Consider the following 25,481-nt stretch of genomic DNA (forward strand, 5'->3'; position numbering starts at 1 on the left):
TTTCTCCACTGTGAGCATGCTTCAAGCTTTCTCAGGAGAGGATGCAGCAGGGACATTACAGGAGGAAGCAGGGCTCCTGCATTCTCGAGTGTGGCACAGGAGGGGATTAGAAGGTATTAGCAGTGTGAGTTAAGGATATCTGCCGAGGCTCCACCACACTCTTAGGTCCAGAATATGCTGGATCCTTAAGGACCTTGAGCTTCAGCCTGGCAGTAATCTTTATGTGACCCTGTTTACATGAAAACTAGCACCTTGAAGACAGTTTACTCATGAGTCCCTGCAGGGCTCCTACCCACACACTCAGATTCTCTACATAGGCTACCCATCACTGCCACTTTCCATAGTCTGCCTGCAGCCCAGGGCTTCTCAGGCCCTCTGCAAGCCCATATCTCCAGATGTGCATTATTTGCTTACCATGTGCTCCAGAGGGTTGCCTCTTGTTTCCCAGTGAATGCAGACAATATTTATCTATTTAATCATCATCTTTATTTTATGTATTTATTTTATGAGTTTTAATATATAATTGATGTAAAACTGTACTTATTTAATGGATATAATTTCTTGAGTTTGAACATATGCATATCCCTATGAAACTATCTCCCCAATGAAGGTAATAAAGATATCAAGCAAAGAGTAAGAATGAATAGGAAAATACACAGAAAGGCCAACTATTGTTAATGTCATAATGTAAGAAATACAACAAAAATATTATGAGTAAATATTATTGATATTTTGTTTGTAAAAGAAAATAGATTCTAAAATCAGGAAACCACTGTGAATAATTTAATTAAGCTAATTAAAAAAGGTGACGACCTTGCATACTTATCATTTTTGTGGTAATGTTTAAAATCTGTTCTTTTAGTAATTTTGAAATAAACAATGTATTACTCTCTATTATAGTCACCGTTTTGTATAATAAATCACTAAAGTTAATTCCTCTTACCTAACTGAAATTTGGTACCCTTTGATCAACAACCCCCGTTCCCCACCCACTCCACTTGTCTGGTGTATGACTTAGTGATTGATTACATTTTAGTAGAAAGCACTGATGTACAGCACAAACATCAGGGTAGTCCAATTGTTGTTGACATCCAATTATTAAATTCGATTCTTAAACATAAACAAACCCAAGTTTAAGAACTGAATTTAACAATTGGACATCAACAACAAAGAAGTTGTGAACCACGGAAATTCCCTCACTTTAAATGGAAACTCAAAAGTTTGTACTATAAATTTTAAATGATACATCTTACATAACTGACCTGTCAGAAGTTTAACAAAAATTTTTCCTTCAAGGAAAGAAGAGAAGGTCATAGACTACCTAGAAAAGGGGGGAATGGTCAAACTTTTCTTTAGAGAGAAGAAGAGTGTTTCAAGGTGCAGAGGTAGCATGCAGAAATACTCAATTCCTTGTCCAAAAACCATGATTAGTACTTTTCAGTAACTATCATAAAAGAAAGAACACATGGTATTAGGAAAGAATAAGAGGAAATGATGATGATAATGATGATAATGGTATTAAGAGCATTGAGTATTGAGTAGAACTCCGTATTTAATAGATGATTTCCAAGAACTCACAAGAGCAGAATGATGAACGTACATTTATAGGCCAAACATATTTTGGTGTCGTGTAATGTCATGGCCATGACGTGAAACTATGGAAAATAAAATTATGGTTGTATGAGTGTGTGTGTTTAAAACTTGTATGTTTGTTTTCCTTTCAGACATAAAAATATTCCCAGGGAAGCTATAAGCAAATTATGAATTCCAAAGAAAGTAGACGTACACAGAATGAGTTCATTTTAGGCAGATGATTACAAAAAGGGCAAATAGAGCCCATGTGAGGATGACCCATGCATTCCTGGATGTATATAAAGATCTTGGAAGAGTAGAAGACACTCACACTTCAGAGACATCCTCCTACACCTTCACTGAAATCTCACCTCCTGACACCATGTGTTGCAACTACTACAGAAACTCCTGTGGGGGCTGTGGATACAGCTCTGGCTGGGGTTCTGGCTGTGGCTCTGGCTATGGCTGTGGATACGGCTCTGGCTGTGGCTATGGCTGTGGATACAGCTCTGGCTGTGGCTATGGCTGTAGATACGACTCTGCATATGGATTAGGCTCTTGCTATGGCTGTGGATACAGCTCTGGCTGCTGTGGCTACCAACCATTTTGCTACAGAAGATGCTATTCCTCTTGCTGCTAATCATCACTACAGATCATCGTTGCTTTTGCAATGACCTCTCCAAGATTAAGTCCAATTGAAATCTCTCCTATCTTCACTTCTAAGTAAAGATTGACTATGGTCCCTTGACTATCTGAATACATATAAGAGAAGCTGTTTGCAGTGGATGGAGACCGAGTAGTTTCATGACATAACTGAAGAGAGGAGATTTTATTCTGATTAATTTTCTAGTGTAATTAATTTTCTAGTGTAAAACTCTTACATCTTTTTCTTCATTTTTGTGCCATGACTATTTGCAGAAACATAAGAGGAGTATATAATTGGAGCATACTAAAATGGAACAAAAATAGAATTTTCTTAATAAAAGGCTTTACTCACTAAGAAGTCCATTCTCCTTAATTTGAGGGTTTGTGGTTTCCTCAAAAGTTGTGTGACTATAACTTAAAATAAGAAAATGTTATTTTGTTTGTTGAATCCTAATACCGATGTTTTACATATTTCTTAATTCTTTGTATGTTAATTCTTTACATTTTTATTTAAACAAGAACACAAATATTAAGCTCAAAATTTTAAAACATACATGAAAAAGAATTAGAATAGAGCCAAGAATGAGACTGGGGATCTACTTATGAGGTTAATGTACTAGTCCAGCAATGACTGTCTTGGTTGAGCTTAAGTCAAGGTAATTAAGAGGCAACACTATTAATTTAATGTTAATAGTTTTTGAATATGTAAAATAAGAAATCTGGGACTAAGCAAATAAGGTTACTACAAGTGCTCAAGACCGTGAGAAGGATCAGGGCTCTTTTAACTTCCCGTTCCTCACTCTTGCTGTGTGACTTTCACACTCATTGTTTTAAAGTGATTGCTGTGTATGACCATCATTCTGCACAAGTAAGGACAAATGATAAAGAACACCAGGTCTTTTAAAACTTTGTTCTTTTATTTGGGAGGGGATGCTCTTTCTTGTTTGGACACATGTGTACTGAGATCACTCTTAGCTGAAGGTCTGTAAAAAACAAAAAGTTTGTGGTTAGCAGTTCTGCTAGTCAGTCAACTGTGTGTGTCCAAAGTTTGTAGGTCTTGGGCAAAAAGAGAAAAGGACCAATGACTGAGAAAGCAAAATCTCAGATAAATGGCCATATGTTCTTACAGCAACTTGAATTTGGGCAGGGGTGCAATTTATGACTTTACTATTTTTTTCGTCAAGTGTAGACATCTGAACTTAAAATAGTCTCTTATTTATATGATATTGCTGTTTGTCCACACATGGCTCTTTTCCTTTTCCGTCTAACATAGTAATTTATTTATTCTCTCCTGTTTCTCTTTTATTTCTATTCTCACACCCATCTCTCATTTAGAGTCAACTTGTAATTTGTTATTTTATATGCAAATACCCCATTTCATCTTGTCGATATCCCACACAAGTTGGCCATTTTACTATATATTTTATATCTATTTAAATTATATTATTTATATCTTTTTAAAACCCCTTTTCTTTCAGCACAATTTGTATTGAATGATTTATTTCACCTAAAAATGTAAAGCAAATATTTATATACTTAGAGACTTATAATACAATAATAGTAAAGGACTTTGATGCCTCACTTTCATCAAGGAACAGAGTATTCAGACAGAAAATAGGTAAGTAACCACTAGATCTGAACTATAGTTTAGAGCAAATGGACCTAATAGGCATATATAGGACATTTCATTCAACAACAGCAGAATACAATTCTTCTCAAAACACAGGAAAATGCTTCAAAGTATTAACATACTTAAGAAGTTAATTTTTTTGTTTTGAAATGTGTTTCAAAACAAGTCTTAACATATTTAAGAAGATTGTGATTATATTAAGTATCTTCCAACCAAATGGCTTGAATCAACAAATCAATGATGGAAGGAATTTTGGAAAATGTAGAAACATATGAATACTAAATAACATAATCATAAACAACAAATGGGTCAAGAAAGAAAAAAGAAAGGAAAACTTAAGATTTGAAACAAATGAAAATAAAAGCACAACATATCAAAACTTTGGGATGCAGCAACGGCAGATCTAAGAGGAAACTTTATAACAATAAATGCTCACAGTGACAAAGAAGACAGATCTTAAATAAACTAACTTTACACTCTGAGGGGAAAAAAACGGAATAAACTAAGAAAGAACAAAAAGCTGAACAAGCAAAATCTTAGGTAAATTAATATATGTCCTTACATCAACTTTAGTTAGAACAGGTACACAGTTGATGTCTTCACCAATTTGTTTTTCCTTATAATGTAGAGGATTAATATACTCCCCTATTCATACAGTGCTATTGTTTGTCCACACATGGGTCTTTATGTGTTTTAATATTTTGCTACCATAATAATTTATTTATTTGCTTCTATATCTTTTTGATTTCCACTCTCATCTATCATTTACAGCCATATTGCATTTTATCTCATATGCAAGCATCCCTATTCATGTTTTCAAAGTCCCAAGAAAGTCGGTCCTTTTATTATATATTTTAAGTCTATGTAAGTGGTGTTGTATCTTTGGAAAACTTTTTCTCCCTCAGCACTATTTGTGTTGAAAGACTCATTAATGCTATTATGTATAGATTTAAACTATTATTCTAATTGTTCGTTGGTACTCTATGTGGTTCATACACAAGATTTTGTCCATTCAGTGTTTCAGTGATGCACACTTAATCACCGCAGCCTCTTCAGCACATGACTGGTGCAATCAACTTGTCCCCCATGGACTACTATGAGAATCAATCCAAATGTGAATTACTGAGACAAATGACGTGTTCATGTTTTATTTTACTAAGTATTGTCAGATTAGTCTCCAGGATGTCTGCACCAGTCCAAACTGCCAAATTGCATTTTGTATGTCTTCAAATATGTACCAATATTGCTTTACATCACTTTTTAATTTTTTTGGTAAGTAAAAAGTGATCTTATCTGGCTGTTTTAACTTGCATGTCTCTGATTACCAATGGGTTTGAACATTTTCATTTCTTCCAATATGTGTTAACTTTCATGATTTCTCTTTCATATCCTTTGCCCATTTTTCCATTGAGGTTTTTGTCTTTTTCTTATTGATTTGTAGGAGTTCATTGTATATCCTTGATAAATTTCCTTGTCATTTTTAGACACTGCAAGTATCTTCACAACTGTCATTTATTTTTGTTCATATTGTGCATAATTGAATAAACATTTTAAATCTATGATTTTTTGTTATTTTATGAGAAGATCTACCTTATTTTTATGTCAAAAACATACTAAATTTTCATTTATTGTTTTTAAAGTTTTACATTTCACACTTAGATCATTAGTCTAATATACCTAATATATACCTAATATATATTAGACTATATCATTAGTCACATATAATGTGGTGTTCCAGCAACCCTTTTCACTGAGCTCATTTCTCTAGCACCACCTCCTAAACCCTTTGTCATTGGTTGGTGGAGCCACCTCTATCCTCTGTTATTATGTGTACCTGAGTTTATCTCTGTACTCTGTTTCATGCTTGCTTTACATTTATGTAGTGTGGCGTTTTTCGAAGACTTCTTGTTTGTGTGTGTGTGTGTGTGTGTGTGTGTGTGTGTGTGTGTGACACAAAATTAGGTTGATTCTGCTTTGTTTTTCCACTGAAGACCAGTAGATCCAATGTGTAGAATTTAAAGACAGATAAACTTTACAAGATAAATTGTTTCTTTCTGTGAAAAAAAAAATGCAAAGATTAGCCAGGCATGGTGGTGCACACCTGTAGTCCCAGCTATTCAGGAGGCTGAGGTGGGAGGACTGCTTGAGCCTGGGAGGTTGACGCTGTAGTGAGCCATGATTGTATCATTGCACACCAGCCTGAGTGACAGAGTAAGATCTTGTCTCAAAAATAAAACAAACAAAAAAAACACAAAAAACATTTTCTAAAGGCTAGAATTCTATGAAAATGGAATAGGCTGCCTTGTAGGCATTTCTATCCTGAAGTCGTTGAACAATTTACATCTTTGGTTACTAGAAAACTCTAACTAAAAAACTAGTAACCCTGGTTACTAAAAACTCTGAGTGCATTCAAAACTTGGGCTTAATTAATTCATTCACATCATTCACTTTCACTTTGTAATTTAATGATTCTGTAATAAAAAATAATTGAAGGTTGGGTCAGGGCAACATGAATAAGAATAATGTTACCCGAAAGGTCAGAAAAATTATGCTCGATTCTATTGTAGAGTTAGGAAGGAGTATGTTACTTTCAAGGTGAGCTTTGAAGCATCTACCTACTGTTAGCGTCAGTATTTCTGGATTTCTGGGATCTGTACAGAAGATGTGACTCAAAGCAGGAAAAGGAGGAATGAGATCAGTAAAGCCGCTGCAGAGGAACTCATAAATGTGTTTAGGGCTTAATGCAATAATGAATATGGTCTATTTCAGTTCTTAAAGGGATATAGGGACCTATTCACAGTAAGATGCTGAGAGATTATGAGATATATGGTAATAGTTCAGTTGTCCTGGGAAACAGTCATCTCATTCAGGTAACTCTTCAAGGACAGTTGAGGTGATAATCATTTGCCAGGATTATGTGCTGAATGGCATATTTCTTTGCTGTTTATTCCTTTTAGTTCTTTGGTTTAGTAACACAATTGCTCCTTAAGTCAGTTTTCTTACATATAACATGTGGATAAAATATATTCTCAAAGTTTTTGGGAGGTTTGTGTTTCAGAATATTTCCAAAGGCAATTTGCATAATGTGAATTTTTGTAATAACTCTTCATTATGACAAATTTCTTTGCTCTATGGGAGGCTGCAAATGGAAAGCAGTAATCAGTTTTAAGAGACTAATTAATACATTTATGCACAGGACTCTCTAAGACACATTCCCTGTAATTAGTGATAGATGTTTTATAATTAACATTTACATTTGCTTAAATCTCCAGATGTAACATTAAAGAATCTTAATATAAGCAAAATAGCCATACTCTCCAACATGACCTCTTTTCCTATGCTGCTAATCTTTTCAGTGATATCAAAATTTGAGATAAGGATCTCAACTGCTTTCCATTTAAAACCATAGAATATTTTCCAACCAAATGTTTTCAAGTAGCAGATATACACTTTCCATAATTGTGAAATTGAATATACGTTATGATTACAGTTCCAGTGAATTGATGCAGTGGTCTCAGCAATAATTTATTGTATAAAATGCTTTCATGACATTGCAGTTAGTTTAATATTAAGATAATTTTCTCAGGATTTGTATTTGTTTTCTTCATTAATGTTCAATTAATAGGAATTGAGTAAATGAATGGGGTACATATTATTACACAAGTTTTCAGTTAATGCTCAATTAGTTGAAGAACATTTCTTATGTTTGTAGTTCGTAAATGGTGGAACCAGGATTCCGACCCAGGTCTCTCTAATTTCAAAAGATTTTCTACTTTATAAATATTTGTAGGCCAGAGTGTTGGCTCATGCCGGTAATCCCAGCACTTTGGGAGGCCAAGGTGGGTGGATCAAATGAGGTCAGGAGTTTGAGATCAGCCTGACCAACATTATGAAGTCCTGTCTGTACTGAAAATACAAAAATTAGCCAGGCGTGGTGGCGCATGCCTGTAATCCCAGCTACTCGGGAGACTGAGGCCGAAGATTGCTTGAACCCGTGAGATGTTAAAAAAGAAAGTAAATTAGTTTGAGAGTGAGAAATGTAATCTAGTTTTTAAAGATGCAAAGACTAGTGGCTATCAGAAACTTGATTACAGACAAGCTGTAGAAAGTTGCATGGGATCCATAGTGAGAGCTGGGTTAGGAGTTCAGTCATAGTCGCTATATTTCGTAGGGAAAGTAAGCATACTTAATGGGACTAAAAAGAACACCCAAAATTTTTATATTAACAAAAAATGCTATGAAAAATCAGCAGATTTGAGTTTAGTTTTGAATTAAAATATTCTAGAAATATATTAAATCCTGAAAGTAGAACAACTAATTTAGGAAAACTAATTTTTACAATCTTTGCATGGCACAAGGGAAATAAATTTTCATTGGGAAATAATTGTAACTAAAAGAAAAGAAGGGCTCCAAAATAGAAAAAAAAATGTTATTCCTTAAATATTGGCAATATTCTAATTGTGGCAAATGCTGACAAGTAAGGATTTGAAAATAAGTCTGAAAATTACTACTTGGGATATTCTGAAGACAGGAGAATCAGTATCAGTAATCAGAGCATTAAATTTACTCTAAGATCAAGAGACATAAAATGCAACTGGAATGTAAATCAATGTAATTAGACATTGAAACACTATTACAAATTTATCATAAAAATTTGTCATTGAGGACATATTTAGAGATGAGTAGATTTCTACTGCAGAAATGCACAAGTTTTTCTAAGATTAATATTACATGGCAAACAAAACTTAGATATCCTTGATTAAAGTGAAAATCTTCATAAGAGCACTAGCTGTTATCTGAAAATTAATATGTCCCACCCTTTTTCAAAATTCTGATGACTGTAATTGACACGTAAACTTCAAATTTTGTTTCAGATTGCATATTTAAGTGAAAAAAGTCTTTGGTATAGTTAAAAATTCTTACATTGAAATATTTGAAATAAAATGCAACAGAAGAAAACTGCTTAAATATAATAAAGGAATTTAAAGAACAAAGGCAGCATATTTTTTAATCTACTTCAGTCAAATAATAAAACAATTTTAGTTATTATTAAGAAGCAGACAGGGTTAGCAGCTACCAATATCATTATGAAGTGCAAAAAGAGAAGAAAATAAAATAACAGGCAAAAGCATTGAAAAAAAGAAATAATCTTTTTGATGATGATATCTTTGTATGCAAAGAAAACTTGAGCTACTAAAGTAAAACAAAAATACTAAAATTAATCAGAAAACTTGTAAGGTGTATGCATACCAGAAAAATAGGTTTAAAAAGATTTTCTGCTTACCTATATTTAGAAATGGAGATGATTTTAATAATGGGCCATAACTACACAATGCTCAGGAAAAGCTAAAAAGAAAGTTTCAAAGACCTATTCAATTTGCAGAATACTATAATAGAATATTTTATGAAAGAGAAAATAAGAGCTGTAGAATGGAAATGCAGGTTTTTTTCTTGACCAGAAAGATCTATCATAAAATTTAAATCTTCCAAATTGATATGTAAATTAAGACATCTACTGGATTCTTTATTCAATAAAATTATTCAAAATTTACATAAAATACATTATCAGGACTCAAGGACTCTCATGAGAAATAAGAATATTGTTTTGGTTTAAGAGTAGAAAAATATGAATATAAACAAGAATTTAGAAATACATCTGAATACTTTTGAGAATGTACTATAAGGTAAACTTTATAGTACAATGTGGTAAAAAATAATTATTTGAGGAACAGTACCAATACAACTGACCATCCATGTAGAAAACAATAAAAGTAGATCTTCAGATAAACTATCTGAAAAAAACTTCCAGAAAGATGAACAGTTTAAATATAAAAAGTGAAGTGAAAAAATAAAGTAAAATGAAAATTAAAAAAGCCCTCTGCAAAAAAGAAAAATCAAGGGAACACACATTCACATCCATACACAACATACATAGACACAAATGCACACACATACACACATATACATACATATACACACACAGTGAAGACCTCTATCATGAACAGAAACCTAGAAGCTATGAATAAAAAGATAGATGAATAAGGATAATAGAGGAGTATTAATGTCTTAATGTATAGAAAGTCATATAACTCAATAGAAAAATAGGCAGATGACTATAAATAGACATTCTAGGTAAGAGAAATACAAAAGTCCAAACATATTAAGATACTCACATTCATTTGTGGTTAGGAAAATTCAAAATAAAAAAATACCATACTATCTTAATTTTATTTATCATCAGACAGGTAAGTTTTTACAGTTGTTGCTGGCAGGGAGGGATGGACACCAACTAGCATGTTTGTGCAGGGCTGGTGAAAGTGGTGTCTCTGGCTCCTATTGAGCCTGTGGGGAAGGAGCCTTCTCTTGCCATCCACACAGTTCTAGTTGCTCTGGTTATAGACTATTTACTGACCTCAGATGCCATTTTATTTTATCCCAGATCGTGAATTCCAGCACATTCTATATATCTGACTTCATCTTCTTATATATAGTTTCCTTCTCCAGCCTTGTATGTAAATACACTTCCTCTCAATACAAGTTTGAGAGGCACTTTAAAACATTTTATTGTTAAATACTTACATGCCAATAAAGAGATTTCAGTTTTTAGAATGTATATTTTTGGAAGACATTATAAAAACTCAGACATTCAGAAAAAAAAAAAAAACCCCACTTGTATTTGTTGATTCTGCATTGCTGTGATCATGATAATATTCTAAGAATAGGAGCTTAGAATGAGATTACTAACAAAGTTTCCTTTGTGATAGGAAGTCTGCTTTTTATGTATCTTAGAACATTTATTGGTTGTAATCCAATAAATGATTACCTTTTATAACTTAATCATTTATTGGTTATAAGCCAATAATAGGTTACTTTTTATAAGCTAATCAACTGCAGTATTGCTTATTTGGTTTTAGGTATAATTCAGCATCTATTCTCAAACATTTCAAAATTTCTGCTTAGTTCTTGACACTTAAAAGTGGACACACATCTGCACTCACAGCAGGTTTTATAGCAGGAGACACAGTGGGTTTTGCTATTTGTTGTGCTTTGATTTTCATGTTGGCAGATTTTGTGATAAATAATGGCTCACAGATGCCTTTTGCATGGTGATGAAGAGAGACTTCAGTAGCAATAACATGACTTGAAATATTTGCCCTCAGAAGCCTAGCAAATTGCCTCAAGCAAATATTTATAAATCTATGGTCTTTTACAAGCTTCCTGGGCTTTACCATTGATTTTAAAATTCTACTTTGTGCAAATAGCATAATTAATAAAAATTTTACATCAGCCTTTTCAACAAATATATAGGTATCTGTATTTTTCCTAAGTAAGTCATTTCCTTTAAAAAAATATTTGGCATAGTTGGAATATTTCAAAGCACTGAAGGAAAGGAAAAGGAAAAATTCAATATAAGATGATGGTGAAATTGCAGGTTTTAATCAAAATATGAAGATTAAATATATTTGCATATTTTCCAGATTAACCAAAAAGACTTAATGAAAGATGGTAACCTTGAATGAAATTTTCCCAAAAGAATAAAAAACACACAACAACAGCATGGGACTGTTGTAAATGTTTTGCAACAACAAAGAAGATTCATATATTACTAAAACATACAGAGGACAATATTTCTGAAAATGATTTATACTAGGAATCAGAAGAAAAATTTAGAATGTACTACTTTACACTGAAAAAAATATTAAGACGATAAACTCAATAAAAAATTAAATAGGTCACTATATTGGCAGAATCAGAAAAGAAAGTGAGGGAAGAAATAATATTACTAAAGATTTTAACGTGAAGAAAGAACATAACTAATATGAATAAAACTTGTATGAGTGATAGAATATAGACATCAAAAATATAATATTGAATCCAATAAATAGTCATGGTGAACAAAATGACCAGAAGATGATAGCATCCAATTAGATGTTGTCCAGAAGATTGTGGCACTCCAGAATAAGCTTAGTTGGTATTTTCAATGAAAACAATTGAAAAAAAAGGAAAACAGTCAACGGTACAGTAGATAAGAATTATATTAAGTTGAAAAAATTAAATCTATTGATAGCAAAAGTTGTCAATGTTCATCAAAATAAATGAAAACAGAAACAAGAAAGCATAACTTACCAGGACGATTGAACTTCATGAATAAACGGAAATCTATATGGGACTAGGCAGAGACACCTAAAAAGAACAATAACAATTCTGTTCTTTATCTTCCGTAGTTAGGAAAGCAGAAGAAAATAGAATATCAACTACAATAAGTTGAGGAAAAGAGTTGCTACATCAAGGATTTTAACCTTACCCCAATATTATTCCCAATAGATTGAGATAATATTAAACTATTTTCAAATCTGAAAACTCCAGGAAGCAGATTACTTGTAACTGAGCGAGTTAGAAAGAAAGCGCCACTCTCTGAGTTCCAAATTAAGAGTCCTTTATTTTCCAGCAACCGAGATGACTAACACTGAAAATTCTCCCGGCCCTGAGGAGGGGACTTGATTATCTTTTATACCTTGATATAGGTAGGGGAGGGGACACCTAGCTGAAGGGGAATTTTACAGAAGCAGAAAAAGCAGTTAAATGAAGTGGATGCGGGAGAGGTGTTTTCCATACAATTACTAAGAAGGGGGGTGTTTTAGGCACTTTCTACACAATAATCAAAGGGGAATTTTTCCTTGTACGATAGCAGGTGGGCTTGCCATGCAGGGTGCCGTTACAATGGTTACAAGTGTTGAGAACAGTATGCGTCAAACTTTAACGCTTCAAAGCTTCTAAGTACAGCATGACCCATTTATGCGCCAGAAGGGGCTGTGGTAGGCAGGGAGAAGCGGGCTGGCACTTACAGCTAAGATGGAGTCAGTTGGGCTAGCACAAGATAGGTTATTACAACTGATGTAACTTTGAGAATGAAAAAAACAAAGCAAATAAAACAATTAAAAAAAACCCAAACTATTTGAAGATGTACACTACTCAACTGAAGTTTGAATAAGAACAAACACTTTATAAATAGGAGAGTTTTGGTTCCAAGGGGGTAATGTTGAGTATTAAAAATCATTTAAACATACAATTTAGTATAATTAACGTATGTCTAAAACTTCAAGAAGTATATTAAGTGCTAAAAGTAAAAAAAAAAAATTAGAAAACTAGGAAAATATTCACTGAATATAACAATAAAGATAAAGGTAATTTGAGGATATTGGAAATAGAAAAAACCCAGACTATAAAACAAAATCAAGAAATAAAGGTCAAAAAAAGAAGAATGTAATACCAAATACAATATTAAGAGATAGGAGAAATAAATATACATGACAAATTTGGCTTTTCAAATAAATACATAAATTGAGTAAATACAAAGGCAAACTATGAATACTATTACATAATTTCTATGAGATAAACAAGTGAAAATAAATCGGAGGTTAAAAATTAAAGGTGAAGATCAGTCATCAAATGGAACAAATATAAAAATGCTTGCAATATTAATATAAATGTTAAATAAATGCAATGTTTAAACAATTACAAAGGAGGCTTATATTTTACTGAAATGTAACTCAGCGAGTGACATAGTATTGAAACCTATAAAGTCAAAACCAAAGTAAATATTGCATCTAGAGACATAGGCAGAAAATCAGTACTAGTGTGAAACTAATTTCCTCCTTTAGTCCTTGAAAGGTTATATTGAACACAGATAAATAAATGAGAAATTAAAAAGATTTTAAGACTATGTAATAAACTCTATACACTACAGAAAATCACCTTCTTTTAATCACTTGTAAGGTTTTTAAAAAAACTAAACATCACTATATTCCAGAAGGTAGAATTAAGTTACAGATACTGAGAACACTATTAGAAATCTAGAAATAAATAACAGAAGCAAAATCATATTAAAGAATGTGAAGATAAATAATTTGTAGTCAAAGAAGAAAATAAATTAAAATTTAATAAGCAAGGAGGCTGTATATAAAAACCTCTGTTATATTGCCAAAGATGTTTTTCCAGGAAAGTCATAGAATTAAGCACCTTTATTACATTTTTAAAAATTATATTCTTTTTTATATAAGAATGAAAATGAAACAAAAGGACTATTGAATTTGAAAATTAATGTAAAGAAAAAAGCAGGAGAAAATAATAATTTAAGCAAAAATTAATGAATAGAAAACTGAAAAGCAGCATAAAGTGTAATAAATCCAAGAGCTTTTTGTACTTTGATAATAAACATCTAAGTGGTTTTTCGAAGACAGAAAGAAAAAGGCAAGCACACAAATTAGGGATGAGTAAGAAGACAAAGCCAGTTGACAGAGAAGTTAAAGTTATTGGGTAACACTTTGTATGATTTATGTTAAAAATGTTAAAATCTAGAAGAATGTATTTTCTCTAGGAAGTCCTAAATTGCTGAATGTTGCTAAAATAGGTAGAAAATATATGTAGTTTAATATGTATGAAATTCTTGAAGAAATTGTTCAACACCTACCCCTAAAAGCTATCCAGATAGCTTCAAAGACTTCAAGGAAGAGAATTCTGAAGAGTTTGAGTAATCTATAGATCACAGGAAAAGGCAGGAAGGCTTCAAAACTTGTGAAACTGAGCATAAAAATAATACTTTCATGTTGATTATATAGGCAAAAATATAAAATATTAAACAAAACAGTTGTATTTTAAATATAGTTCCAATTATATTTCAAAAGACCCTTCACTAAGTAGTTCTCATTCTAAAATTGCTGGGAGAGTGCATATGATAAATTCATATGATTAGTTTAAAGGGGAAGAAAATTATTCATTCATGTTGCAAAGACCTTTTTATTAATTGATAAACTTTTTATCCATTTTGGATGTTAAAACTAATTTTTTAAATACTTTAAGTTCTGGGATACATGTGCAGAACGTGCAGGTTTGTTACATAGGTATACATGTGCCATGGTGATTTGCTGCACCCATCAACCCATCATATACCTTAGGTATCTCTCCTAATGCTATTCTTTCCCTTGCCCCCCAACCCCTGACAGGCCCCAGTGTGTGATGTTCCCCTCCCTGTGCCCATATGTTCTCACTGTTCAACTAATGCCCACTTATGAGAGAGAACATGCATTTTTTTTCTGTTCCTGTGTTAGTTTGCTAAGAATGATGGTTTCCAGCTTCATCTATTTCCCCTCAAATGACATGAACACATTCTTTTTTATGGCGGCATAGTATTTCATGGTGTATATGTGCCACATTTTCTTTATTCAGTCTATCATTGATGGGCATTTGGGTTGGTTTCAAGTCTTTGTTATTGTGCCGCAATAAACTGAAATACGTGTGCATGTGTCTTTATAGTAGAATAATTTATAATCATTTTGGGTATATACCCAGTAATGGGATTGCTGGGTCAAATGGTATTTCTGGTTTTAGATCCTTGAGGAATTGCCACGCTGTCTTCCACAATGGTTGAACTAATTTACACCCCCACCAACATTGTAAAAGTGTTCCTATTTCTCTACATCCTCCCCAGGTCTGTTGTTTCCCGACTTTTTTAATGATTGCCATTCAAAATGGCATGAGATGGCTTCTCATTGTGGTTTTGATTTGCATTTCTCTAATGAACAGTGATGATGAACTCTTTTTCTTATGTTTGTTGGCCGCATAAATGGCTTCTTTTGAGACGTGTCTGTTCATAGCCTTTGCCCACTTTTCATAGGGTTGTTTTTTTTCTTGTAAATGTGTTTAAGTTCCTTGTAGATTCTGGATATTAGACCATTGTTAGATGGATGGATTGCAAGAATTTTCTCCCATTCTGTAGGTTGCGTGTTCACTCTGATGGTAGTTTCTTTTGCTATGTAGAAGCTCTTTAGTATAATTAGATCCTATTTGCCAATTTTGGCTTTTGTTGCAATTGCTTTTGATATTTTAGTCATAAAATCTTTGTTCATACCTATGTCCTGAATTGTAGTGTTTGGGTGTTCTTCTAGGGTTGTTATGGTTTTAGGTCTTACATTTAAGTCTTTAATTCATCTTGAATTAATTTTTATATTAGGTGTAAGGAAGGAGTCCAGTTTCAGTTTTTCTGCATATGGCTAGCAAGTTTTCCCAACACCATTTATTTAACAGGAAATCTTTCCCCCATTGCTTGTTTTTGTCAGGTTTGTCAAAGATAAGATGGTTGTAGCTGTGTGGTGTTATTTCTGAGGCCTCTGTTGTGTTCCATTAGTCTACATCTCTGTTTTGGTACCAGTACCATGCTCTTTTGGTACTTTAGCCTTGCAGTAGAGTTTGAAGTCAGGTAGTGTGATGCCCCCAGCTTTGTTCTTTTTGCTTAGGATTGTCTCGACTGTATGGGCTCTTTTTTGGTTCCACATGAAATTTAAAGTAGGTTTTTTTTTTGTTTTTTGTTTTTTTTAAATTCTGGGAAGAAAGTCAATGGTAGCTTGGTGGGAATAGCATTGAATCTATAAATTACTTTGGGCAGAATGGCCATTTTCATGATATTGATTCTTCCTAAACATGAGCATGGAATGTTTTTCCATTTGTTTGTGTCCTCTCTTATTTCCTTGAGCAGTGGTTTGTAGTTCTCCTTGAAGAAGGCCTTCATATCCCTTGTAAGTTATACTCCTAGGTATTTTATTCTCTTTGTAGCAATTGTGAATGGAAGTGTTCTCATGATTTGGCTTTCTGTTTGCCTTTTATTGGTATATGGGTATGCTTGTGATATTTGCATATTAATTTTGTATCCTGAGATTTTGCTGAACTTGCTTATCAGCTTAAGGAGTTTTTGGGCTGAGACAATGGTTTTTATTTTTTATTTTTTTTAGACAGAATCTTACTCTGTCGCCAGGCACCAGGCTGGAGTGCAGTGGAACAATCTCAGCTCACTGCAACCTCCACCTCCCGGGTTCAAGCAATTCTCCTGCCTTAGCCTCCCGAGTAGCTGGGACTACAGGTGCACGCCACCATGCCCAGCTAATTTTTGTATTTTTAGTAGAGATGGAGTTTCACCATGTTGGTCAGGATGGTCTCCTTCTCTTGACCTTGTGATCCGCCCTCCCTGGCCTCCCAAAGTGCTGGGATTACCAGCTTGAGCCATCGCGCCCGGCTGCCTGACAATGGGGTTTTCTAAATACACAATCATGTCATCTGCAAACAGAGACAATTTGACTTCTTCTCTTCCTATTTGAATATTGTTTATTTATTTCTGTTGCCTGATTGCCTTGGCCAGAAATTCCAATTGTATATTTAACAGGAGTGGTGAGAGAGGGAATCTTTGTTTTGTGTTGGTTTTCAAAGGGAATGCTTCCAGCTTTTGCCCATTCAGTATGATATTGGCTGCTGGTTTGTCATAAATAGCTCTTATTATTTTGAGTTATTTTCCACTGATGCTTAGTTCGTTGAGTGTTTTTAGCATGAAGGGTGTTGAATTTTATCGAAGGCCTTTTCTGGATCTATTGAGATAGTCATGTGGTTATTGTTATTGGTTCTGTTTCTGTGATGGATTACGTTTTTTGATTTGCATATGCTGACCCAGCCTTGCATCGTAGGGATGAAGCTGACTTGATAGTGGTGGATAAGCTGTTTAATATTCTGCTGGATTCGGTTTGCCAGTATTTTATTGAGGATTTTCACATCAATGTTCATCAGGGATATTGACCTGAAATTTTCTTTTTTTTGTTGTGTCTCTGCAAAGTCTTGGTATCAGGATGATGCTGGCATCATAAAATGAGTTAGGGAGGAGTCCCTCTTTTTGTATTTTTTTGAATAGTTTTAGGAGGAATGATACCAGCTCCTCTTTATACCTCTGGTAGAATTTGACTCTGAATTCCTATGGCTCTGGGCTTTTTTTTTGTTTGGTAGGCTATTAATTACTGCCCCAATTTCAGAACTTCTTATTGGCCTATTCAGGAATTCTACTTCTTCCTGGTTTAGCCTTGGGAGGGTATATATGTCCAGGAATGTATCCATTTCTTCTAGATTTTCTAGTTTATTTGCATAGAGGTGTTCATAGCATTCTCTGATAGTAGTTTCTATTTCCATGGGATCAATGATGGTCTCTCCTTTATCATTTTTATTGTGTCTATTTGATTCTTCTCTCTTTTCTCCTTTATTAGTTTGGCTAGTCGTCTACTTGTTTTGCTAATCTTTTCAAAAATCAGCTCCTGGATTCATTTATTTTTTGAAGGGTTTTCATATCTCTATCTATTTTGTTGATCTTTTCAAAAACCCAGCTCCTATATTTATTGATTTTTTGAAGGCATATTTGTGTCTCTATCTTCTTCAGTTTTGCTCTGATCTTAGTTATTTCTTGACTTCTCCTGGCTTTTGTATTTGTTTGCTCTTGCTTCTCTAGTTCTCTTAATTATGATGCTACGGTGTTGATTTTAGATCTTTCCTGTTTCTCTTGTGGGCATTTAGTGCTATAAATTTTCCTCTAAGTGCTGCTTTAGCTGTGTCCCACAGATTCTGGTATGTTGTGTTTTGGATCTCATTGGTTTCAAAGAACATTTTATTTCTGCCCTAATTTAGTTATTTACCCAGCAATAATTCAGGGTCAGGTTGTTCTGTTTCCATGTGGTTGTGCAGTTTTGAGTGAGTTTCTTAATCCTGAGTTCTAATTTGATTGCACTGTGGTCTGAGAGACTTTGTTATGATTTCTGTTCTCTTTTATTCAAATTCAGTATCCATTCACAGTAAAAAAAAAGTGATTAGTAAAATTTGTGAGGAATATTTATCTTTTACAAGACAAATTTTATCATCAAATTGATGAATGAAACCTAAAAACTTCCCATAAATCAGTAATAAGTAAATGGTGTCCACTATCACCATTTAAAAAATATTAATAAGGTAATAAGAAGAAATAATGCATGAAGCTAATATAAGACTAGATGAGTTGGTTAGTGATTCAGAAAAACTAAAAAAACAGCTAAAATATTAAAAATAAATAATGACTTTCTCAAGGTCATCAGTTATAAATAAATACACCAAAGTAAATACCCATAAAATCTGCTAGTGAATAGACTGGAAACAGGGTGAAGTCAAGAGAGTGAACTCTTCACTTATTTATTCTATTGCCATGGTTCTCAAACTTCAGCATGCATTAGAATCACTGCAAAGCCTGCTGAAACAGATTGCTGGCCTCAGACATGCTGATTCCAGAGATGCTGATTCAGTTTTTCCAGGTGGGGCTTGAGAATTTGCTTCGTTAACTTGTTATAGTTTCCAGTGATCCTAATGCTGCTGGTTCCTGGACTACATTTGGATAGCCTGCTACTCTGTGAAGTTGAAGTCTTATCTAGCTGTGCTTCACAAAAACGCAAGCCTTGCCACATCTTCAATATCCTTTCATGTGTGCTACCTCAGTGAAATACACCTTCAGCTCGTGAAGCTCACTCCCTCGTTGGGACTTCATAATCCAGCATTCATCCATTTTTCAAACTCACCTCTACATTGTGGAAGAAAACATTCATCTATTTCCCAACTCTAGAAGTAGTTAGAGAACAAAGGTGACAACTCCACCATCAACCCTAATTCAATGTCATTGCCATTCCTGAAACTTAAAAGGAAGAAAAGAGGGGAAAGAAAAGAAAAGGAGTAGAGAAAACAGTCCAGAGAAGCTGAAAGGAAAGCCTCCAAAACAGCCAGGCCTTTGTTGGAGATAGTTTTTATCTGTAAGTTTCTCAGCATTGCAGGGATCCACTCCCCATAACTTTCAATCCCCTTGTACTCATTGCTTTTCTCAGATATTGCACATTCAGATTCATTTGATGACTGAGATTGAGACACGCAGAGGAAGCTTTCCTTTATTTAGAGCAGTGATTCAAATCAGAAGGCATATCAGATTCAATTAAATGGCAACACTTGAATCTCATCTTTGAGATTTTGGTTTTGTTGGCATTTTACTAAAGTTTTCCCATGAAATTAATGCAGCTCCATGATTGACAAGAGATTTCCTATTACCTCAAAGTCGGCTAAGAAAAATTGTGCCCCAGACCAGAGAAGTGAGAATTTTCCCAAAATAGCCAAAACGTCTTTCTTTAATCCACCTGGAAATGTGTACTTTCCATTTGATTGAGATTAAAGTTCAAAAGTATCTCTGTGGTTAAATTTGTGTGGAGAATGTAAATTACCTTACAACAATGACTGAGGACTTAGGCAGCTCACCATCTGACTTATGGTTGATGACTGATTTTATCTGTCAACTTGGATAGGCTACGAAGACCAGTTGTTTGGTCAAACACCAGTCTAAAGGTTACTGTGATGGTATTTTTCAGATGAGATTGCAGACTTGAGAAAAGCCACGCGCCTTCCATAATGTGGGTAAGCTTCCTCTAGTCAGTTGAAGGCCTTAAGAGAAAAGGGCGACGTCTACCAGAGTAAGAGGGAAATCTGCCTTCAATCTGAGTTCACACTCAAGCTGCAAGATCAACTCTTCCCTGGGTCTCCAGACCGCTCAGCAGATTTTGATTTTGCTAGCCCCTACAATCATGTGAGCCAATTCCTTGAAAATCTGTCTCCTCTCTCTCTCTGTGTCCCTTCTTCCCTCCCTTTCTCTCTCTCTGTTTCTTGTGCCTCACTTCCTCTCCCTCTCCTTGCCTGTGTCTCTTCTCTATCTTCCCACTTATCTCCTTTCTGGCTTCTCTCCTGCTCCTCTTCTCCCTCCCTACTTTTCTCTCTTGTCTCTCCCCCTCTCCTCTCCTCTCTCTCTCCCTCACTCTCTCTCTCTTTTCTCTCTCTTCCTTTTCTTCCTGTTTCCCTCCTCTCTCTCCCTCATTCCTCTTTGCCTCTCTCCCTCCTTCTCCTTCTCTCCCTCCCTCTTTCTGTATGTATGTATTTCCTTCATACATACTGTAGGTGTGTTTATACATGCATGTACACACACACATCCTACTGTTATTTTTTTCTGGGGAGAACCCTAACACACTATTGAACTAGGTGAAAGTGAGATTAACTGCTGAATCCTGGGGGTTTATGGCTTCCCTTTGGGTAACTTTGTCCACTGAACAGAATACAGATCAACATTGGGTCACCTGAATGTCTCTCAAACCTTCTGAGCCTGAAATAGACTCTTTAGGGCCATCACCTTCAGAGTCTGTGATCTCTGTTCCTGATATCATCCCTATTCAAACCTGGTAAGATGTGCATAAAGGATGATGGATAATAAACTTAAAATATAATATTTGGGTTCTAAAACCTTTCCAAATATTCAGACGTATTGCAGCAGCTAGATGATCGAGCTTTCAACAACAACCTCTGTGCTTTAGATTCCAGTTTCAGAATTGCACATTAAACCAATTTGGGGAGTGGGTACAAGGCAAAAGTTAGAAAAAAACATGGAATATTAACCTTCATAGCAAAACCTTTCAGATTCATTTAGATAACTGATTGCTCAAATAGCCTGTTTCCATTATTGTCTAAGCTTTGTGAATCACAGAAAGTACACCGCTAATCACCGCTTGTCTTGTTTTAAATAGGTCAGAATGTTCTCAAAAATAAAAGCTCAGTAAGCCATTAACCTTTTGTGTTGGCCACTGCTATTTTATCAAGAGACCTTGTATGAGGACAAGATGATTGGTCTGTGGTAGCAGTTCTGAAACAATAATATGTATCAAATATATGCAGAGTGCTTGAAAAACATATAGTGTTTGGGTCCTAATCCTAGACCTTCTGATTTAGCAGGTTTTGGGTAGGACCTGAAAATCTGCAATTTTAACACATTTTCAGGTGATGCTGATAACTGCTTGTCCATACTCTACACTTTTAGGAACTCTAGCTCTTAAAAAATGGTGCCAAGCAAATGAATTAATGGAAAATATTTTTTTCCACTTGGGTTCAGTAGATGATCAACAGGGATTCACTGAGTACTTAACATGTGCTTGGTCAGCACTGTGATAGTGTTGTGTGGGCAGACGAGAACAGTTGCTGAGATCAAAGAACTAAGCATCCATTTGGAGGATCAAGACTAACATACCTGCTTGTAGTAAAGAACAAGCCTTGAGACATAACAGCTTATATGTTACAGATGAAAAGAATGGCAGGAGTTCACAGGAAATGGAGGTAATGAGGATTCTGTGAACTACAGGAAGCTTCTGTTGAAGGGGAAATGAACTGGGCCCGGAAGAACTGGATTAATAGATTAGAAAATAAGAAATTCAAGGCGAGAGAGTCACATGGGGACAGAGGCAGAATGCGCAATAAACCAGCTGTTAGGGGAAATGGTTGGTATCTTGCACATGAATGAATTTAATAGATAATGTGATGATTACCATGACTTAGAGTGGTAAACAGATTTGGAGTGGTTAGGGGAAGAGGTATATTTTGAGAGATCTGTGAGCCCAGGGAGAGGATATAGAAGTAGCACAGAAGGAAATTCAGAATGTTAAGCAGAAGAAACGCATGATAAAAGTAATAGATGGCAAATATAAATTCAGAAAAAATGTGCAGAATAGATAGGACTGTGTGAAAATAAAATGTGCATTGATTTCCTGGAGCTAAAGGCTTACTGGGGGATCCAACGATGAGAGGATTAGGGCCAGAATTAAGCTTGCTGCAGTAAGAGTAAGAAAACAGATACTCAACATTTTCTATAGAAAATGATTTGTTTCAGTGACATAAGCAAATGCATAAAGGTACTACTTTTAAATGTGGGTATTCATCAGGAAACGAAATGCTGTTAACAGGGATAAATATTTTTGTAATTTAATTTTGCCAGAGAGATGTATCTGGTTTTGGCTTTGTAGATTTGAGGTTATAGTACATTCAAAAAAGGAATTGTCTAGCTAAGATTTGTAGATTTAAGGAGAATACATGACTTATATCAATTTGAGGGTAATTGATATTAATTTGTTATTTGAAGCTGTAAACACGAGAGAAATATTTACTTACACACATTTATTCCTTAAGTTTCATTGGATCACTTTCTATAGGTCAGACATTGTAGTGGGAGTACAAATGGGAATTTAATAAGGGAATTTAGAGAAAGAAAGTCAAGAAATTGAATTAGGAAGAACTCCTTAGTCAGGATTTGGATAAAGTCAGAGGAATAAATGAAGACAACACATGAGAGGTACAGTTGTAAAAGGAGAATGAGGATGATGTTGGAAAGGGTTAGAGGTAAAGGAAGTGATATGTTGTGGCAGCAGAGGTCAGGGATAATCATGGAGAAAGGTGAAATCTCTTTGGGAAGAGTAGGCAGAAGAAGAGAGTAGATTTGAAGATACTGATAAAGAAAAAGTCATAGAGCAATAATAGTAGAAACAAGTTAGGATACCATACTGGTGGAGATCTACTAATTTTAGGGAAGAAAAAAATATCTCATCTTCTGAGACTGAAGGTAAAACACAATGGAAATGTGACTTATTTTCAATACAAGCATCTTTTTTTTTCAAAATTAAACATATTTTTACATAAATCTATAACTATTAAATATTTCTTGCATATAATGTAATCTGTGCTTGTAAATTATATGTGCATTTAAATGCAAACATTAAATGGACGCTTACTTTGAACTAAAGGTATTTTCATTAATATTTTGATAGTTCAGTTTTTACATGAATACTTTCCAGAATGAGGTAAATTAAATCTAACAAATATGAATTATAACATATCTAGTAGGATAATAAATTGCTTATTTTCTTATTTCTATTTTTAAAAAATATTCTATTTAAAAATTATTTCTATTTTTTTTTAAATTTCTGTTTTAAAAAAATTCATATTTTTTCCGTGACACAGAGAAATCTTTGTGGAGGATGAAGAACATAGGCATTAAGCACTTTCAGAAGTGGAAATGGAAATTTTCAGATTTGAGGATGTTACAGATAGAGAAAAAACAACATTGATTCAAGAAAGAAAAATGGGCTTAAAATGTCAGGAGTATATTTGTTAAGAAGTAGAAAATAGCCGGGGGAAGAATATAAAACTCAATTTTACCATCACATATTTTGGAAATTTATTGATGGTTTTACACGGAAGGCTATAGTGGTCAAAGACATCACTGTATATTTTACAAATGAAAGTTGGGGGTGTACAAATTCTGAATTTTACTTAAAGTGACACAAGGTCATCGCTGATATTAACATGAGACCTTATGTGAGAAAATGAAAGGGAATATATGGGAAAAATGAATAAATTTGCAATAAATTTTGCATTTGACTTACTGTGGTGAATTTTTACTAATGAAAAGCTGAAAATAATTGCATAACGCATCATCAATAACTTGGAAATTACCAGAAAGAAATTTCCAGAAGACTAAAATGAATTTGTATATGATTAGGAAATACCTATTAGAACAACTCAGCATTTTTGCTTTGAGAGAAAAATGACAACCACAATTCCTTATAGTTCCATGAAAGTCAAAAGTCTGAAAAGGAACAGATACTTAAACATATGAAATGATAGAAAAAGAATCCACAATAAAATACTTATTACAGTTCTAATTTCCCTGCACAAGGTAAGATGCTTGCAGGGATATGGAATGCACAGAGCAAAATATAAAACAAAATATAAAAATAATAAGGTTCTCACTTTGAAAGAGACTACATATATTAAAATAGGTAACATGAAATCTGTATGCAGAGAGACACATGATATGTCATAATACAGATTACTTGCAGCAGAAGATGGTGCAAATAAAGTATCAATTAAAAATTTTTTTTTAGAAAGAGTGTCTCACTCTATCACCCAGGTTGGAGTGCAATGATCTGATTATAGCTCACTGCAGCTCAAATTCCATTCTTGGGCTCAGGGGATCCTCCCACCTCAGCTTCCTGAGTAGTTGGGACTATAGGCATGTGCCACCATAACCTGTTAATTATTAATTTATTTTGTAGAGAGAGGGCCTTACTATGTTGCCCAGGCTGGTCTGGAGCTAATGCCCCAAGTAATCCTCCTGTCTTTGCCTCCCAAAGTGGTGAGGTTACACGTGTTTCCAAGTACCACATTGTAGAAGCTCTTTTTAGATTGTTTAAGACTCAATATTCACTGAGCATCTTAAATATAGATTTTCAACTCTCATGGGCAAGAATATATGATATTTAGGTTGAGTTGAGACCAATTTTGTAGTTGAGTCCCATCAAAAGTTTAGTTTTCAAACATTCAGTTTAATCCAGGCACAACTGATTACCTAATGGTTATTTCAAAAGATGACCTATTTGACTTAATGCGGCCTATTCTCTTGTGCTGTATAAAGATGCCAACAGTTACTTAGTGATTGAGAAACTTGAACACTCATAAGATTTTCATATTTGTGCATATACTCTAAGATAGTAACTTTCAAAAGAACTTAAAAGTTATTTTGCTACACAAATATGTTAGTTTATTGAACAACGTCAGGCTGGTTTTCTTTACATAATGGTCCTCCTAAGGATAATTAAAATGCTACCATAGTGTTCCAGTTTGTATTCCCACTATAGTTCCTGGCAATTTTGGTGCAAATAAAACTTAGAGTGCATATGTAAATTGTGAATACACTGATGGCAATGATAGCACATTTTAAAATCTTGGAAACTATATTTCTTGGAATACATTTGAATGCCTCCCCGTCCTAGTGTTCCTGGAAACATAATTGGAAAATAAAATGCCACACATTCAATGCAACCATGGCTAGTACTCAAGGAACAATCTTTGCTCAAGAGAATAATTTAGTAAATAATGGTTTCAAAGAACTAGGACGTGA

General features: G+C 34.2%; 1 protein-coding gene across 1 annotated transcript; it reads left to right on the plus strand.

Moving 5' to 3' along the window:
- Positions 1-1,694: 1,694 nt before the first annotated feature.
- On the plus strand, positions 1,695-2,615 carry LOC116550675 (keratin-associated protein 21-2-like). The gene has a single exon (XM_032276668.1). It carries the CDS (start codon positions 1,811-1,813, stop codon positions 2,210-2,212), a length of 402 nt encoding a protein of 133 aa, XP_032132559.1. The 5' UTR covers positions 1,695-1,810; the 3' UTR covers positions 2,213-2,615.
- Positions 2,616-25,481: the final 22,866 nt, after the last annotated feature.

Source organism: Sapajus apella, unplaced genomic scaffold (assembly GCF_009761245.1).
Source record: "Sapajus apella isolate SASKATOON/1434 unplaced genomic scaffold, GSC_monkey_1.0 scaffold8, whole genome shotgun sequence".
NCBI lineage: Eukaryota > Metazoa > Chordata > Mammalia > Primates > Cebidae > Sapajus > Sapajus apella.

Coding starts and splice junctions, on each gene's coding strand:
- LOC116550675 (XM_032276668.1), top strand. CDS start 1,811: ATGATTACAAAAAGGGCAAATAGAGCCCATGTGAGGATGACCCATGCA.